Below are 19,081 nucleotides of genomic sequence, written 5' to 3'. Positions count from 1 at the left end.
CTGTGCAATTCCCCTCCACTGAATATATGCTTTACAGGAACTACATAATATACTCCACGCATAATACGTTTACTGAACGGAATTATAAGGATCTGTTAATAATCACAAAAGAATGAAAGAACGCCAGAGAGGCTCAAATAATGAAGTAAAAAAACACTTTGCTCGGTTCTACAATATTTTAATTTAAATCTGTATCCAATGTACACACTTGGGGGTTTTTTTTTCAGTAGTTGGCAATAAAAAATATATAAACATAAAAAAAAGCAAAGCATAGCAAAGAAACCGAAATCAAAGAAGCAAAGGAATCAGATACAAAACTATTAGAGCGGAAATTGCGAAGCCGTAAAACGCCGTCGGCTTTTCTCCCTTGCTGGATCCTAAAATAAAAAATAAATAAAAAAAATAATAATAAAAAAAAAAAACACATTTTAATCCTTTTATTGACCATGGAGCGCCTTGTGTACCCAAGATTTTTTGCCGTTTTTTTTTGTTATTTTTTTTTTTCCTGGAAACTCCCTCTTTCATGAATAAACCCCGGAAAGCCTTGTCGAGCCCTCCCCGAGACATTTAACCCCGGTTGAGAGCGTCACGAGTGGTTACCTGGCACGGTGAGCGTCAGACTCGTCGCGTCATTCCCGTGTATGTTTTGAACTTTGCAGATGTATTCTCCTTTGTGTTTGGCCTCCATGTTTCCGATGGCAACGGTGCGGTGGTCGGCAGATATCTCCACGGCGGGCGTCGGGGTGTCCCAGCTGTAGGTTGGAGATGGGAGGCCGTCTGCTTCACAAACCAAAGTCACGTTCTCCCCTTCAGCCACTGCCAGGTCTGACAGCCCTTTAATGCCCAATACTTTGGGCTTGACTGCAAGGGGGCAATAAATAAATTATTTCTTATTCTTATATTAATAGGATTTGTATGGCTTTAGAAGGGGTAAGAGGCTAACGCGGTGAGGGAAGGCTGTCGGGGAATCACGGCGCTGAGACTTACACTCCACGCTCACTGTCACTTTGGTGGTAATGACGTCGAAGCTGCTGGCTCTGCAGGTGTATCTGCCGGACATGTTTCTGCTCACTGTAAACGTGTCGCCTTCTTTGTATGTGACTTTGTCCATCGAGCAGGTCACCGTGGGGGGCGGGTAGCCGCCAGCCTTGCAGTGAAAGGACTTTTTTTCTCCTTCTACCCAAGTGACCTCTTGCGGGCAGTCGGTAAAAGCTGGCTCGGCTGGATGAAGGGAGAGAGAGGGAAAAGAAATCTAAAAACAGTTTAAAGAGGGGTATGTGAGAGGAGTTACAGAGAGAGATTATATGGAGTAATAGGGGGTGTTATAGGGAGGTATTATACGGAGTAATAGGGGGAGTTATAGGGAGGTATTATATGGAGTAATAGGGGGAGTTATGGGGAGGTATTATATGGAGTAATAAGGAGGGTTATAGGGCGGTATTATATGAAGTAATAGGGGGGAATTATAGGGAGGTATTATATGGAGTAATGGGGGAGTTATAGGGCGGTATTATATGAAGTAATAGGGGGGAATTATAGGGAGGCATTATATGGAGTAAGGGGGGAGTTATAGAGAGATTATATGGAGTAATAGGGGGGGAGTTATAGGGCGGTATTATATGAAGTAATGGGGGAACAATTATAGGAAAAAGGGAAATTATAAGGGGATAAAAAAGGTCATATAGGTTATATACTCACATCTAACAAATATGGTTTTTGGCTTGCTCCTGATTGATAGGCGAGCCTCACAAGTTACCTCCGTATTGTGGAACTCCTTAGTAACCTCTGGGTTGCAGGTCACCTTTGGAAAGGGTTTTGATTGCTGCTGACAGTCTTTAAAAGGTTCTCCCGAGCTCGTTAGAATCTCTAAATCCACCTCAGAACTTTCGTTATATAGTAAAGTGCAGGAGAACTCGGCCTCCTCACCTTCCATGATGTTGTCTTCCAATGTCAGGACGGGAACCGGTAGCGACGCTGAAAGAGGAAGAAAAGATTCAGGATTGAGGCACGTAACAATAAAATAATGAATTCAAATGAAACCATATTTTACATTGTAACATTATTTTGCCGAAACCCTTTTTCCACAATAATAATAATGCCTACAGAGAACCTCCATGTGGCAGGAAAACAATTAATAACTTATTAAGTGCGTCTTTTTTTTGTAAGCTTTGTGTAGTGGGGACTCCGTGAGGATCTGGCCTCTAAGTGTGCAGGAAATTATTTACATTCTTCTTCATCTGGAGGAAATTCTCATTTCCACGTTCTAACACATACATCTTAATATTCTAGAGACAGCGACAGGCTAAACGATATCGTGCCGTCTCGCTGGAAACCTCGTGTTCTAAAGAGCTCTCCGATCGCAGGGAAAGTGGAATTTTTCTACAGGAAAGGAGTAAGGCTGTGAAGTTTATCATGACGAGTGGCCTCAGAAAATGCTGTTCATTTCTATTATGTGGAGGATCTCCTAGAATAAGTCACTCTGGCAATACACAAGCAGTTCTGAAGTTGAGAAATAAAATACAAACTGTTCTGAAAACGCTATATTTATTATAAATGTCAGGGGTGGTGAAAGAGATTGATTGTTTGGCTCTTGAGCAGAGTTTAATGAAAATGTTAGATGTTAGACAAGGGTCCAGGCAGCTGGAGGATAATGGTAGATTTATAGGCTAGAGTCAAGGCAGGCGGCAGAAGATCAATGGAATATACTGTATACCAGACAGAGTCAAGGCAGGCGGCAGGAGATCAATGTAATATATACCAGAGAGAGTCAAGGCAGGTGGCAGGAGACCAATGTAATATATACCAGACAGAGTCAAGGCAGGTGGCAGGAGACCAATGTAAGATACACCAAACAGAGTCAAGGCAGGCGGCAGGAGACCAATGTAATATATACCAGACAGAGTCAAGGCAGGCTGCAGGAGATCAATGTAATATATACCAGAGAGAGTCAAGGCAGGTGGCAGGAGACCAATGTAATATATACCAGACAGAGTCAAGGCAGGCTGCAGGAGACCAATGTAAGATACACCAAACAGAGTCAAGGCAGGCGGCAGGAGACCAATGTAAGATACACCAAACAGAGTTAAGACATTAGACAAAAGTGATATATACCAGATAGAGTCAAGGCGGCCAGCAGAAGATCAATGTAATATATATACCAGACAGAGTCAAGGCAGGTGGCAGGAGATCAATGTAAGATACTCCAGACAGAGTCAAGGCAGGAGGCAGGAGAACAAGTAATCATTTTTAATCAGGGGTAGCCTTTAACATTTTGCTGTTTATATCACAAGTCTGGAGGTCTTACAGGAACGCGTAGCATTCTGACTGGTTTGTACTGGGTAACTTTCTCTCTTTCTGGCTGTTTTCGCTGTAGATTTTAAAGCGGAAATACAAACCAATCCAGATCCATGTTGGCCAAAACAATCTCCAAGTTACTGGGACTGGGAACAATAGGCGAGATGTAATTTAGCAAGGAGTCTATTCATTCCCAAGCCAAGGTAGCCCCTCTAGGGAAGAATGTAGGAAGGGGCCGCTCCGCAGATTTCCATCCTGTGACTGTTAAACGCGGCAGAATAAAATGGTAATATTCTCGCTTCAGAAGGTGTTCTGGGCACGTTTTTGATCGTGAACAACATTGTTTGGGGGCTTATTCAGGACAGTCCTGGAAGCAGTAGGTCATGCATACAGTCACTAACCCATCCTATGCTACATAACCCTCTCTTACGGGGTGTTCTTGATGGACATTGACCACATTTTGACCTCATTCTTCATAATCTACCCACTTATCCCCACTTTGAAATATTCCGTTATCTGGTATCTCATACTTCCACAGGTAATGAAGTCTTTGCAGCCACAAAGAACCTAGAGACTGAACCTCGGGTGAAAAGAGAGCTTTCTCGGGTAACCACCATGCTACCCATGTCTTTGTCTTGTTTTTTTTTTGTTTTTGTTTTTGTTTACATATCATTGGTATTTCCACTGGAGCCGACAAGACCCAATATTATCAGTTCATAGACCGAGGGGAATAACATGGTGGGAATCCCCTTTCATTTTTTATCTCCTTGTCCAACAGCTGGAAAATAACATAAAGGAATAAAATGAAAATGAAGCATTAAATTAGCATCAATTACATTTTTTAGAAGGATAAGTCAACAGCTTCCTGCCGATGGTAGATGGCCGGGTAACTTAGTACTTAGTAAGGCTAAAACTAAAAGGTTTGAGAAAGTCTGGGTAGTGGGTACCATTTTTTTAATAGTATTAACTCTAAGGATAGTTTGCAGGAGAGTTGTGGTTTTAAGTCTAAGGGCCAACACTGGCAAGTTTATCCAATAAGATGGGCTGAACTGGCCCTGTGCAATGTATAGTTCAATGTATGGAATCTCACTGATTATACATTATACATGGCCATTCAAACTCTTCCTACAGCAGACGATCACTGGAGTTGGACCTTCAGGAAGTATAAAGAAGTCAATGATCGGAGATGCAATTCTCGCTTTAGTGAATAAAGCCCAAAGTGATTAACTATGCCTATTTATTCATGCCAGATCTCACCACTAGGGGGAGACATCGATCAGTTGTCATTTTACATATTACTGTAAGATTTTCAAGCTGAGCAGTAGGCGTTATAGAAGTTTTACCAGTCTTCATCTATTTATAATATCAGCCATGTCAGTCAATAGCTATATTATATTCCTGTGTAACTGGGGACAAGACTTGGACGGACGATGTCACGCAGCCAAATCCCGTAATGAGAATAAAACATCTGCGAGCAGCTAGCAGAGCACGTGTCTCTAAATCTGTATAAACAATCTGGCGTGTTTAGGTTTAGGAGTCATGGTGATTTGGGTCAACAGTTCAGAATCATTTACATGTGATCAAGGAGAACAGAGAAAGTGAGTCGGTGGGAGAGAGAGCCAAAAGGGGGGACGAAACAGGGAGATCTGTTGATTAATAAAAGTTGGGTGGAGATCTCATGGAGAGAGGGAGAGACAGCAGGTCAGTTCAAATCCACTCAGCTAAGCCAACTTGGACAGCATCAAAATTATTACGTTGTCGTCTAGTTAAATATTATGTTCTGTGGAGTTGTCACCAAGTTCCATTTTGCTGCTGCTGAGTTGAGCCTAACTGCTGCCATGTTGGTTGTTGTATTGGAGGTTGACGGTTGGTCATCAGCTTGGGCAGTCCTACAGGGTTTAATGGAGTTTTGGGCCAACCTGCCTCCTTCTAAGGAATTAAGTTGATTTGTTAAGTTGAAAACCAAGTTATAATTTGTATGCCATTTTGACTTTTTTTTTTTAGTTTAATTTACACGAGTAGACCAGTTTCTGTGTTTTTCATAGCATCTTGTCTTGAGATGGCAGCTCAGCTGAGTTAAGATCTCCTTAGTGAATAGACCAGCCACTCAGTTTCAGCAAACCTAATTTAGGTGGACTAAGAGACTCCAATCATAATGTGATTCTTTATTAATAGACCTTTATTAAGATAAAAGGAAAGATAGATTAGACAGATAGATAGAATAGATAGATAGATAGATAGATTAGATAGATAGATAGAAGATATGTGCTGTACCTGTGTCACCCTAAACCATACGTCACAAGAGACAACTTCCCATAATAAACACTGGCACCATTTTTTCTCCATAAAATAAACCAAAATTTGTAATCCTTAATCTCGCCTTCCTCAGCACCCCCTTCTGAATCATAGAACTCGGCTTCTTGAAGCTACCACATCTTCCTTTAGTCATTTTAAATATTGTGTTTCCTCTGCTTCTTGTTACTGTCACCGTTACTAAATGGTTTCTAAGCCTCAAATCTCTTCTCAACATTCCATGCCTGGAAAAAAAAATTCCTACCCTCCTGTTTAGAAGGATTGCCAAATATTGAGAATGAAGTTATATACGTTCTCCCTAAACATTGTATACAATGACATTTCTATGGTGCTAAAAGATCTCCTGGTAACAGAACCGTTATGACACGCACACACACGCTTATACAGCCGGAAAGATGATAGTAAATTAAACTTGTAAGGTGCAAGAACCCATGATTCTAATTATTAAACACTGATCATGAATTCCATTTCCGTCAGCTAAACACAATATAATCCCTTTGTCCTACTGGGGAGACCTAGGAGGACCTCGGTGATTTGGTGTGGGGGGGTTATGATATGTTTAGAATAACAGAAAAAAAAATACTTTACATAAAATTGGTTCTGTCTTCTTAAGGTCTATCAGATTCCGAGATATTTCGAAGCCGGAAGCTACTATACTCCATTAATGGAGCCTTTTCTCTCCAGGTACCTCCCAACGCTATCGGTGGGACTTTCCTGCTATCGGATAAATGTATTGTGTGTTTGCGCATGGTCACAATGGCTTTGTGCTCATTAACAGTGGAAACTTTTTTAAAGCACCGTTACCTCAGCTTGTGGTTTCTTTCAAACCGAGCGCCCAGGAGAGTAATCGCCCCACAATCTCTCTACCAGAGGGCATGGATATAGATTTGCCTATTATTATTATTATTATATCTTCTATATATATGTTTATGTGATATCAGGCCATACACACCATATACCTATAAAAGCTTCTGTTTGTTCTCTGCCTAGACTTATTTTATGGATTTGTTTGATAATCTGTGCCGTTTCGGTGACACCGTTATATGTAGGCGTCAGCATGTCTGGAGCCTTTTTATAGCTATATTTATATACATTTACGGACGTGCAGTCTAAAGAACAAGTAATGCTTTATTACACATTGAAATAATCTAACGCGGTTCACTAAGAGGCATTCTAATAGTTACTGCGGTTTCGGTTCCCTGATATTACTACGCATGATGAAGGGCTAACACCCGATCTGCTTCTCCTGCAAGGTAGGCCGAGCTGGCCCTGTATCATGCATAGGTAAATCAGTGCATGCATTATACAGGGCCGACTCAGCTGTTCTTACAGGACCCCTGCAAGGGTTGGTTCTTCATAATCTCGGTGGGTTAAACAATAACATGTACGGGCTTTATCATTAAGGGGTTAAACCCAACCAACAGTAGAAGGATGGCCAGCATGCTCACGTCGATGGCCAATATCACCATTCGATTATCAGATCTCATTAAATAGTGCAATTATTGCATGGGTTCCATTTTGATTTTTCATAACGTGAACTCACGGTGTCTAGTGTCCAATCAGACTTCTGGGATTCTTGACAGCAGCGTCACAACAAGTATCAATTGAACTAACCGCTTTCAAGAGCTTTTATTGCATTGCTTGCAACAATATTAAATGGAGGGGGAGGGGCAAGAAGGAAGATTGGCAACATTTTTGACATGAAGCCATTTTCATAAACCCTCTTGAGCTAATATGGTTAGAATTGTAGCAAACGGTGCGATAAAAGCTCTTTACGTGGTTAATGACCCATAGATACACAGAAGACGTACATTGTGCTCTGCGGACGATTCTAATTACATATTTCTCTGTACGTATAGGTTGAACATATAGATCGTTCCGGTCTGCGGCCCTTTAAATGGCAGCTCTTATTTGCCTACCGGCAATCTTCCCGGGAATCGTGGCAGTGGGGTGACACAAAATGCTGGAACGCACAAACTTCTTGTATAACCCGTTCAGGTGTTTATAAGAAACGCCATATGCCTATCCCACGCATCTTTCAATTGCCTCTACCACCTCTGCTTGGAGGCTGTTCCATTTATCCACTATCCTAAAATGTAAAACTTCCTTAAATGATATCTAAACCTTACATCCTCAGGGTAGAATTAAGACGGCCGCTGCGAAGAAACGCTAAAAAAAACGAATAGAAATGTCTTGTAAATCTAAACCTCTTTTAAGGAATATGCCCGCTGATCAAATAACAAAGAAACACATTTTGGGGCCAGTTGTCGTGCTGATCACTCCATAAAAAATATTTTCATACACATGAGTCAGTATAACAACAAAAGCCAATTCAAATGCCCAAAACGCTAAAATCTAAAAAAAAAAAAAAAAAAAAAAAAAAGATACCATCATAACATATTTTTTTGATACTGACAATCTCGTCGTACGCTTTCCATGCAGATCAAATCGTTTTTCTTTTCCAAATGCATATGCAAATGTTCCATGGCGGTGCTTTAACCCCTTAAGGAGCAAGCTGTTTTTTTTGTACCCTTTTTAACGCTTTTGCGCTGCTCGTGTTCAGCTGTAATTTTCTCCTCTCCCATTTACTGAACCCACACGAGTTATATATATATATATTTTTCAGGACAAGAAGGGCTTTCTTCCATATACCATATTTTTGCTCATATGATCTAATGTTCTATAAAACAAAATAATAAAATATGTTGAAAAAGTGAAGGAAAAAAAACACATTTTCTAACTTTTATTTTGAAAAATCTTTTTACTCATCCAAAAATGAAGCTAATGAAAAAAAACTGCTAAATAGATTCTACTATTTGTCCTGAGTTTAGAAACACCCGATGTGTTTATGCTTTTTTCTGCACGTTATGGGGTAATAAGTAGCGTTTTGCTATTTCAAAACCATTTTTCCAAAGAAGTGTCAGGCATTTCAGTTCTCGTTGACTGATTGTTTTTTGTTACGTGTCTGGCACATTAATGGTTGTCAAGGGGTTAGTCTTCATGTATACTTCTATGAACTAATAAAAACCTGGTTTTATAGCTTAAAATGCGAGGGTGATAGCTGGAACAGCCTCCCAGCAGAAGAGGTAGAGGTAAATGCAGTGAGATTGCATGTATGCATTTCATACTGTGCACCAGCGTAGTATTTAATACTGAAAGGGTTAAATGTAGTAATGAGAACCCCGGCACATGTACAAAACCAAGGAAAGTAAAAGTCCTAAGAATGTATTTCGTTTGCCGAATGCGATCTAAAATGGGTCAAAATTATGTAAAAATGTAATTTTGGCAATTTTTAAAAATATTTTATTCCTAATAAACATTCTTGTCCTGCCCAAAAAGACAAAGCGATGAACTCTGCTTTTAAAGGTGCTGTTCCACTTATGTTAAGAATAACATCATCATTTTATTCTTAATCGCTTGAAAAACATTCTAGAACTTCTAATAAGTTTTTCAGTTTCCATAGCAACAACCAATCAATGCATTACAATGATCTTTTATTATACTTATTAGAACTAAAAGGGACGGACCAAGACGACCCGATGCATTAGGTAAAGAGGGTCTTGCTCGTAAGCGTACGATCTACAGGAGTGTCCCGCGTCACATGACAATTAAAAGGTCCCAGCAAAAATGAAAAATAAAGCAGCGTTTTGCATGTTTAATGAATGAATAAAAGACATTTTTGGCATTTAGCAGAAAACGTAGAGTATGTGGAACGGCAGCTTTAGGTGGAGAAAGCCCTGGTCACCAGGTGATTCCAGTATAGTTCCATATGGCTGGCAGTATAGTTCCATATGGCTGGCAGTATAGTTCCATATGGCTGGCAGTATAGTTCCATATGGCTGGCAGTATAGTTCCATATGGCTGGGGCAGTATAGTTCCATATGGCTGGCAGTATAGTTCCATATGGCTGGCAGTATAGTTCCATATGGCTGGGGCAGTATAGTTCCATATGGCTGGCAGTATAGTTCCATATGGCTGGCAGTATAGTTCCATATCTGCCAGCCAGATGTTGACCCATTCGGCCCCATCTAGTCTGGCTGATTTTCCAGATTTAGTTGTTGGTCTCGTCTTAGATTCAGGAGCCGAATGCCTGTCCCCTCACTGTATTACCCTCTACCACTTCTGCTGGGAGGCTGCTCCACTTACCCTCTCAACAAAAAAAACCAATATTGCTGCCTACCCCTGTACTGAAACCAGGACTTTAATTACTCCGTGGAAGTCAAAAGCACCCCTGGGTGCAGGATCTGTGATGGAGAAGAGACAGATCAGAAACAAAACCTACCCCATCACCCAGAGAGTGGGGAAGAAACCTTACTATCTACGCCCCACCAACAGATTGTAAGTTCTCCTGAGACGTCCCAGGCTCCTTCTATTTTGGGTTGTTTTTTTTTTTTTCGATATCGTGGACGGTTCACCCGACACGGAATTTGGAACATTCGCTTAATCCATCCTATCCTCTCGCTTTGTTAAAACCCAATCGTCTGTCGGAAATCACCTCTCCTCCGTCTATGTCGAGCACCTGGAGGAACGCGCATCATGGTAGATCAGACACAAAAAAAAAAGAAGGCTTACCATGGACTCGGCAGATGCTGACGAGCGCGACGGCTGCAGCGATCCAGAAGAAGGACTTCTCCATCGGAAAGCGGAGCGCGGAGCGGGGCGAGAGGGTGGCGGGCGCGCTCGGGCTGCTTTACAGTCCCGTGTAACGAGCTTTGTCAAAACAATCGGAGGAAGGAAGTCAATTCGTTGAAGATGCGGAGAGTGGATTTTTTTTTTTTTATGTACGAGTTCCTGGAATGAAACTCTTTCTCTGCTGGAGCCAGTAAAGGAAAACCAGCCGCGAGGATTACCAGCTACGGAGAGCCGTGACGGGGGGGCTCCTCCAAGGATCATTCTACGAGGGTTATACGAAAACAGGAGGGGTTATCGGGAAACTAGGGAATTTCCCCATTAACGTCGGATGTGTATGGAGTATATACACTAAGGGGGTGGGATAACCTTCCCGTGCCGAGGTTCAGACTCATTTTTCGCCCTCTGGGAGGTCATACCTTCCCACTGTCCTGTTTTTTTTGTCGTGCAGTCCTGATTTTCAAGCACTGCCTGCAGAGCAGCCTCTCTGTCTCGCTTTTGCAGGCACTGAGGATCAAGGGCAGCGAGGGGAAGCGTTCAGATGCCATGACTAAAAAGCTTGCCACCCTTCTTGCAGCTCTTGCACACCTGCGTCCGCGGGCCACCTGTGACATCACCAGCATGGATTCTTGCGTAATAGAAGGGATCAGATTTTTTTTTCTGCTGCATCCTGAGCAGATGCATTTATAACGGATCATCTGGTAGCATGCTGCCACATTATTATTATTAATTATTATTTTTACTACCCTAATTGTGACGGTAGCAAGCAGCCAATCAAAAGCAGGGACTGGATTTTATTTATTTCTTTTTTTAATCAAGTAGAAGCTGCCAGTTAGTCGCTGACTAATCAGCATTGTTCTGGTAACTGCAGAGGAAGCCTACGCGTTCAACTCTGTACATACATCTCAGGCGCCGGGGAGGAAGATTGCCGCGATTATTTCAACTCTACTACACCACGCCGCCATTTTATTTAAGATATATGCTGGGCGCCCTGGGCCTGTTTTGTCCGACCCCATACAGCAATGACTGGGTTGATAAAATACCTTTGCATTAAAATATGAAATGATTTCGAGAAAACTATGCAATAGAAAAAAAAATAAAATAACTGATAACAGATGAACGTGACGGTCGGCAGACAGCATGCTGAGAACTCGAAAAAAAAAATCTCAAGGCAGTAGAAGAAAAATACATAACGGTGCCAAGTATGCCGAGCCTGTCCAATCTGGCCAAAATTATAACGGAAGGAAAACATTTCCAGCGAAGGAGATAACACATCTGCTCTGATGTACTGATTTCTTTCCTGCCGAACGTCTAAAACCTGTCCGTAAAACCACATATATTCCAAGTGAAGAACGTCTTCTGTTGTCACGTAGGTCCTAGGTAGGTTCCAGGTGGCCCGGAAGTTTCCAGGTATGCGTACCGGTACAGAAGGTGAAAGGGGCCATGCTCTTGTGAGCTTCGTCTATTGAGGGGTCTTGAGGGTATGGAGAGCCAGCGGTGGGATTGGTATAGCGAGTCGGCAGATTAAACAGCTATGTAATCACATAAATCTCCCTAAAACTTTATATTACCCCGTATAACTCATTCCAATAACTGAAACCATGACCACATATAATTCTCACCTATAACGCCGGCCATCTTTAATGCAGGTAGTGATCAGCAGCGATCAGCTGGAGCCTCTAAACATTCGTGGTTTCACTTTTTAATGGTTTCACTGGTGTTTGATGACCTCAACCACAGGAACCAGCCAGCTTAAAAGCCTAGGTCCATAGTTGGGGTTTAGAAGGGCGTTGAGCCACAAACCAGGCATGTTCAGCCACAGTTAATAACAATGAAGGTTCATTGAATCCACCCATGTTTTTCATTGATACGTTTATTTTTATTTACTTTATCTTTGTTTGGCCTCTGTATATAGCAGGAGTCATATTATAACTTGGATGGTCTTCTAACGAGATGTGGTCCTCTAGGCCTGCCCAAGGCCCTATCTGGAGAGCATTAGTGAGCAAATGTGTGTGTTCTTAGAGTAAATGTGTGTCTTACAATAAGTGTGTGTTAGTGCTTGTGTGTATGTATGTTAGTTATGGTGAGCAGGCACTTGGCTTTCCATGTCCACAGGGCCAGAAGATTCCAAGCCTTTCCTGCATATCCAGACAGGTGATGACCGTGTAGCCCACAGCTAGGAAGTGCCTGGGTACCATCACATAGGGGACCTGCGAGTCGAGTTCTACTTCCATGAAAAACCAAAGATCAGCTCTAAAATAAAACAAAAAAAAAACATCAGCACAACTGTATTCAGTGCCCGGTATCCTTATAATACATTTCATAAATAAGACAAATGAAATAAATCTCTGGAGATTTGTTCCAATGAGGAGGGACTGAGGTTTCTCACGGCCTGATATATCTAGACCACAGTGACGTCTGTGAAGAGGATTTTGGAAGATTAGGGGAAAAAAAATATTTTTTTAAAAACGCCCCTAAGAATTAAGAAAGAAAGCAAGCAAGACTTTTTACCAGAAATGGAATTCTCGTGACGAAGCGCCAAGGGGGGGTGCCCTGTACTTGTTCTAAATTGGTCTTGCTTTACAACTTATCAGGGATAATAAAATAAAGGTATAGACGATGTGACACCGTAAGCCCAAGTGGTCCCTGAGGTAGATCAATTGGAAAGTAAGGTGGGCCAACACTCCATTCCCCCTCCCAAAATACCATGGCAGAATTTGGAACAGACTGGATGTCTGCAGGATTCAGCCCGGGATTCCTGTGAAGCCCGCATCAAGTACAGGTGCTGGGCATTTAAACCTAATTATAAATACATTTCAACACAAAAAAGAGCTGTTTGGGTAGCTATTGCAACGCAGCAATATTAATTCCGGTTGGCCCAGGTTTGGACTTTGTGAATACTCAGCGGAAAAAAATGACTAAGCTTTGAAGATCTGGAGATCTTTTTTTTGATTAAGCGAAGACAATACATCTCCTGCACAGAAGAACGTCTGAACCAGACAGCGAGCGAATGGCGTTTTAGATCCCTCTAATGATTTTATCTCTTGTTTAGTACGAGGAGTCGTGTTTTAGAGTGGTGTCTACTCGTTGTTATATTTATGCATCACGTCGGGGTTTGCGAGAGCACCGAATCTATTTGCTTTAGAAAGTTTAAACAACTGAACATTTCATAAGCGCAAGTGATTTATAATCATCCCGACTCGGGCCAAGTTCTCCCTCGGAGACTGTTACCAGCGTGAAATATAATATTTTAGTGGGATCTGCTTAGTTGCAAAACAGAAAAAGGGGATGCATCACAAACTAAAATATTTCAAACAATATGCTGAGTATTTCCTGAACAGATCCCGCTGCTGAGACGACAAACAAAGCACCTTCTGAAAACACGGTTCTCTACCCATTTTAGACAAGGCGCTTATCCTACCTGCTTTGTGAGGTCATTCTCTAAATCTCACCCGTTTCCACCTCATCCCAACCTTAGTCCAGCCAATTCTGAAGATGATGGATTGAGTCTGAAGGATTTACTTTCGATGCACCTAGGATTTAAAGATTTTGTCAATTTTTCCCCCCCCAAATCTTATATTTTACAGTTCTGTACGCCAAATAAACCCCTATTATCGAAACATATGAATGAATATGGGAAAAGGGTATTTCATCTTCCTGTTCTCAGGATCTGCGTGATTATTCCACCCCATTAGGTTAGCTCTCCTTATTGTTAAGTTGCTGATTAATAAATCTAGTGATGCACCCCTTTAAATCCTTCACAGAAAAGTTCCAGCAATCATAATGCATAGAGTGTCCGACTTACACATGCATGAGAATTCTACAGAATTCATGCACATTTGAGGTTCTATACAAGAAGGGCATTTGAAGGGCATACAATATCTGATCCAGGCATTGCGCTTCAAGCTAAAGAAGCAATCTGGAAACATGCGGAGCTGTCCATAGCTTCCAACATATTGGCGAATTGCAAACTTTCTGAGCTCTTTAAAAAAAGGGAGGCATCGGGGAGGAAGGAAGGACACAAGGATTTGGGACTGACCCTCCACAGCAGGGACACTTGTTATGTACGGGGCTGTAATAACAAGCGTAGGGCTGTAGGAAGCCGCCGGCCGCGCGATAACATTCAGAGCTCTATTGTGACTCGCAGGGCAGAGCCGTGATTTGGAAGAAGAAAAAAAGGATTCATTAATTTACGAATATGGTTAGAGTTCCGGTACGAATTCGGTTCGCTTTTAAGTTATTAAAACCGCAAGATATCTGTATTTGTCTCCAATTAAGCAATGCCAACTCCCCCATAACCAAGCCTGAGGGACGGGCAGAGTACAGACGTGCCAGTCTCCATGGTCTCTCTGTTGCCATGGTTTCAGTGTTACCGTGTAACCTCTGGGTTTTTTTTTTATAATGTTCTGGACGTTCCGTCTACTTCCTGCCAGGTTCTGGCTTGCTTTGGACCTGTCTTGGGCAGGGGGTTGGGGGAATTTCTACAACTGCTCACACCTGTTTGTTAGGCCTCATTTTACACATTTGTATTATTTGAGCCTACTATGAAGGTGGGAGTCGGTTCTCACCCTATTGAGAGTGTGCCTTGACGTGGCGGGTGAGCTTAATTATGCTTTGGCCAATTCATATAACCAAAACCTCTCATTTATATTATGTTTATATATTTGTTGCTGACTTCATCAGAGTGAGAATTTGTTATTATTATTAGTTATTTATTGACCTTCTGCAACTGCCTATCGTTACCTAGGGACTTCAAAATGGGCATCTTTGTTGTGTGATGTTAGAAATATGAGTGCCTGGCGCGTGCCTGAACTGTTATTCCATATTAATATGTAGATGCATAAATATATTCAGAAAAGATCCAACTGGGGGCTGTAGAACCCTGTGAGAGGAGCATCGGGGCTTTGGGTGCCAGGTAAGCACGTTCCTTCCTAAAGAGAGACCGGTGCTAGGCAGACATCCCCGCTGTGACTGCTAAAAGCATGCTTTCATTTTTTGGCAGCTACGTTCTTCCTGAGATTTAGCGATATCCATTTTTGTTGGCCGCTACTCTTGAACGTTAATGCCTTTGGCACTTCCTGCTATTTTTACGCTTGCCATAGAGGGGGCTGAGGTGTAGAACAGGAAGGAAAGTAGACTGGAGACTGGTATGTGTCAATGTTGACGTATCCCTCCTTCGCTGTCTTCCTCTTCCATTGTCTCTACCCAGTGATTAGCTTTCTGTCCCTTTAATCACCAACCCAACTGGGACTTTTCAAGAGTTATCTGCCGTTCCACACCTTCGCGGCTAAACACTTTGGTCACTAAAGGTAGCACCAGAACCTTCCTTCCCGGAAATAATCATTCACGGCTCATTTCTATTTTTGCCATTAGCGTTTAATTGTCATGTGATGGTTGTTGCCATAGAAATGGAAGAGGCTTCCTTGACATTTTTTTTCTTGGTTAAGTGATGAAAGAATAAAATAATAAATCTGGTAAGGCTCAGTTGCTGAATATGCCAGGGTGATTAATGGAAGTGGAACAGCAGCCTTAAATTGGTGAGTTTGCTTTCAATAAATCTCCCCACGTTATGGACGCATTATACAGGGCAAGATCAGCCCTTCTGGCAGGAGAAGTTTACTGGGGTTGGGTATTTATAATCAGTGGCCTATTTACCCTGGGCATTGCCCTATGTCTGACCCAAGGGAGCTTCCCCAGCCACCCCCTCCGCAGTCATTATCTAGAATGCATTAAACGGCACCGTGTGATATTATATCCTGGTGTCCTGTGTCTTAAAGGCGCCAAATGTCTGTGGAAGTAGGCTGCTGAGGAGGTTGGCTGGGTAGGGTGATCTGCCCTCTTGTTTTGCAGGAGGGGGATTGACGCCCCCCCCCATTGGCACAACGCCTTAGGTCTCATCGGACTAGGCCTGGATACGTCACTGTTTCTAATTAGATCCGGGAACTCCAGGTCCGGAGTCTCCAGGTGAAGTGCTGCTTTCTGGGGTCTAAGGGTCACGTTCCTCTAAAGGGTTAAGTTAAGGCCTCAGCCATTCCCCACCAACTCCCTGTCCTACTCTTTGCCCAATGAAGACTTTCTAGGGTGATATCCACCCCATGTGCAAATAACCTATAGCTATAGATAGATAGAGCTGACTCCACTCCATTCCCCCAAAAGAGCAAGAGCTCCATCAGGTTCCTAAGTATGTTCATAATGGAGAGTGATGCAGACCCCCAGTTTAGTAAAGAGACCCCACAGAAGAACACAGTCAATCTGTCATGTTGTGACATCACAGTGAACTCTGTGATGCAACAGTTTTGGGTAGACTGGCCAAATCCCACTTCCAGTTTACCTTGGACTAAAACTAACATTTAATATCTACACGTGAATTAATACAAAGTAACACTGTGTCCCATTGTCCAACTCTTCTGCTTTTTATGGCACACCTTATGTAGAAGGTTCCTTTACATTTATTTAAGTTTAACCTTTTAATGGTTAAACAATAAACAACAAAGACACCAATTTTTACGCAGTTAAGAAAAATCTGTGGTTCTTAATCATGTGATGGGCTTCTTCTGTGTTCATAACCGTGGAGTTAGTTGAAGGTCATAATCTTTATTTGGCCAACATTGAGACAGATGAGACCACATAAGTCTCAAAGCTTAAATCTGATACTTCATCTTTTTTCTATGTTGACCCAATAAGATGTATCACCTTTAGCTAAAGAGTCCATCTTCTCCTGGATTATATCTATATACTATGGCTAAATAATGTATATAACATTCCTTAAATATGCTTTATAAGACTTCTATTAAAACTTTGTGCCAGAAGAGCCATATTATATATATATATATATATATATATATATATGTATATATATATATTATAATCTCCTTCGATGTATTCAATTCATGGTTCATTGATATTAATCTTTGATCAATTGTACAACAGCGCCACCCATTGGCAGTAGAGTATATTTACACTGTCAAAACAGCGAGGGAGAATATTGTTATGTTATGTAATAAAATGTAATGTCTCTGACAGCCTCACTAAAGAAAAATGCATGTTAAAAAGAACAAAAAAGTGGGTGAGTCACAGAAATGTAAAGGGACCTTTCAGCTATCATATGCATTGAGGTGAGTTATTTACAGGGGTGTAGTAAGGCGGTTACACTGCACCCAGGGGCCAACTTAGCAAGGGTGCACTCCAGGCCTCGCACTCCCCAAGGGGTCAGGTGAGGGAGCTAATAGGATCTCCCTTTACCATCCCACTTTATTTCTGTGAGACTGTGGCAAGTCCTGCGTGAACGTGATGTGCTAGCTACAGCTTCTTCACCGGACCACAAGAGAATGGTGCCCCTCTCAGGAAAAAGTCGGGTTGGAGGAGGGGGATTGTAGGTTTAGCTGAGGACAAAACGGGGGCTGATGGAAACATGGCAGGGGCGGGTGGGGACAATACAGGGGCTGATGCGGCATTACAGGGGCTGAGGGGTTATCAGGGGTTGGTTAGGGCATGTCAGGGGTCGGTGAGAACATGGCATGTGCCTGGCCTGTCAAATGGGCAGCCTGGGCCTATATTGTTGTTATAGAGTGTTAACATAAGGTGTTAGTGTGAGTGGGTGTGTGTTAGCATATGGTGTAAGGATATGATGTTAGAGTGAGTTTGTGTGTTAATGTAAGGTTTACCGTTCTCTTATCAATGTCTACGAGGGAGTTATTTGTTGTACCTTTCGTGTTGTCGTTCGTCCCCACCTCCTGCACGCACATAAACACACACACGTTATGGATTAGCTGGTCTTGAGAGATGAAGAACATGTAGATCATGCATAATTTTAGCACTGGAGACAGCATGGCATTAAAATTCCTTTGCATTGCAGCCAGAAGCTTCTGGGAGGGAGACTTTTTTTTGTGTAAACAAACCATGTTGGCTGGAAAATGGTTTTTAGTTTCTCAACAGAGAAGCAGAGCGTTTAAGCATTTGATTCTCAGCGTGATGAGTCTAGAGAGAGAGCCAAATGGTTCTGAAATACGAGCTTGGACAGCCCTGGGAAGCCTGAAATAAATTTTAAGCACATGTTCTGTCTGTCAAGGAGATCTACCAGGAAAGGACCAATATTATTGTTGCTTACAAGTCAAGCAAGCGCTTTCTCAAGCTGCCTTATACAAAAGTCTGGAGCCATGATGAAATAGAGAAAGCTATAGGAATCAAATGGCTTGTGATGTATAGCTCAAAAATGGACAGAATCTAGGTAGAAATAAGACTAAGTAACTAATCCTTAAAAGTGGTGTTCTAGACACGCGGCTAACCCAACCTTTACTGAATTCAGCAGACAACCTGTAGCCGCTAGATGTCTCGGGTAAAAGTATTTGGGTTAGTTTAAAATTGTAACGTAATGTGTATTCTATGCAATGCGTGAATTAAATGGACAGTGAAATGTTATAGAAGAATGTATAGGAAAGTACTGCGCGAGTAACCCTAACCTCGTGTGAGTAACAAATATGCAAAAGAAAAAAAAATGGCTGACCTAGAAGCTGCAGCCCTGGTGCTGCAGCCACCCTCCTCCTCAGTGTTCCATTGAAATCGCTGAAGCCAACAGGCCGTGGGTAAATCTGATGCGGGGAGATGTGTTTGCACACTAAATAGCTTGGGGCAGGGGCAAATGCATTTGGGCAGATTCTGCAGAAAATATAGCCGCTACAATTTAAAGGGGCCGTGTAGCTAATAAGCATTGAAGTGCTGATGACGTCTGTGGTGTCCCTTTAACAGAAATTGCTTTTGGTAAGAAGAACCCCTGCAAAAAAAAGATTTAAATAATAATAATAATAATAATTTTAGAGAATGATATTACGTGGTTAGCTTTAGCAGC

At 42.0% G+C, this 19,081-nt stretch overlaps 1 protein-coding gene across 1 annotated transcript; it reads right to left on the bottom strand.

Annotated features, from left to right (window-relative positions):
• Positions 1 to 157: 157 nt before the first annotated feature.
• Positions 158 to 10,563, bottom strand: ICAM5 (intercellular adhesion molecule 5). The gene is made up of 5 exons (XM_053464862.1): positions 10,180 to 10,563; positions 1,699 to 1,974; positions 988 to 1,221; positions 601 to 861; positions 158 to 377 (listed from the first exon to the last, which is right to left on the bottom strand). Exons 1-5 carry the CDS (start codon positions 10,241 to 10,243, stop codon positions 289 to 291), a joined length of 924 nt encoding a protein of 307 aa, XP_053320837.1. The 5' UTR covers positions 10,244 to 10,563; the 3' UTR covers positions 158 to 288.
• Between the last annotated feature and the right edge of the window lie 8,518 nt (positions 10,564 to 19,081).

Source organism: Spea bombifrons, chromosome 4 (assembly GCF_027358695.1).
Source record: "Spea bombifrons isolate aSpeBom1 chromosome 4, aSpeBom1.2.pri, whole genome shotgun sequence".
In the NCBI taxonomy this organism is placed as follows: Eukaryota; Metazoa; Chordata; class Amphibia; order Anura; family Pelobatidae; genus Spea; species Spea bombifrons.
The sequence above is the reverse complement of the archived record's forward strand: the minus strand, read 5'-3'. Positions and strand labels throughout refer to the sequence as shown.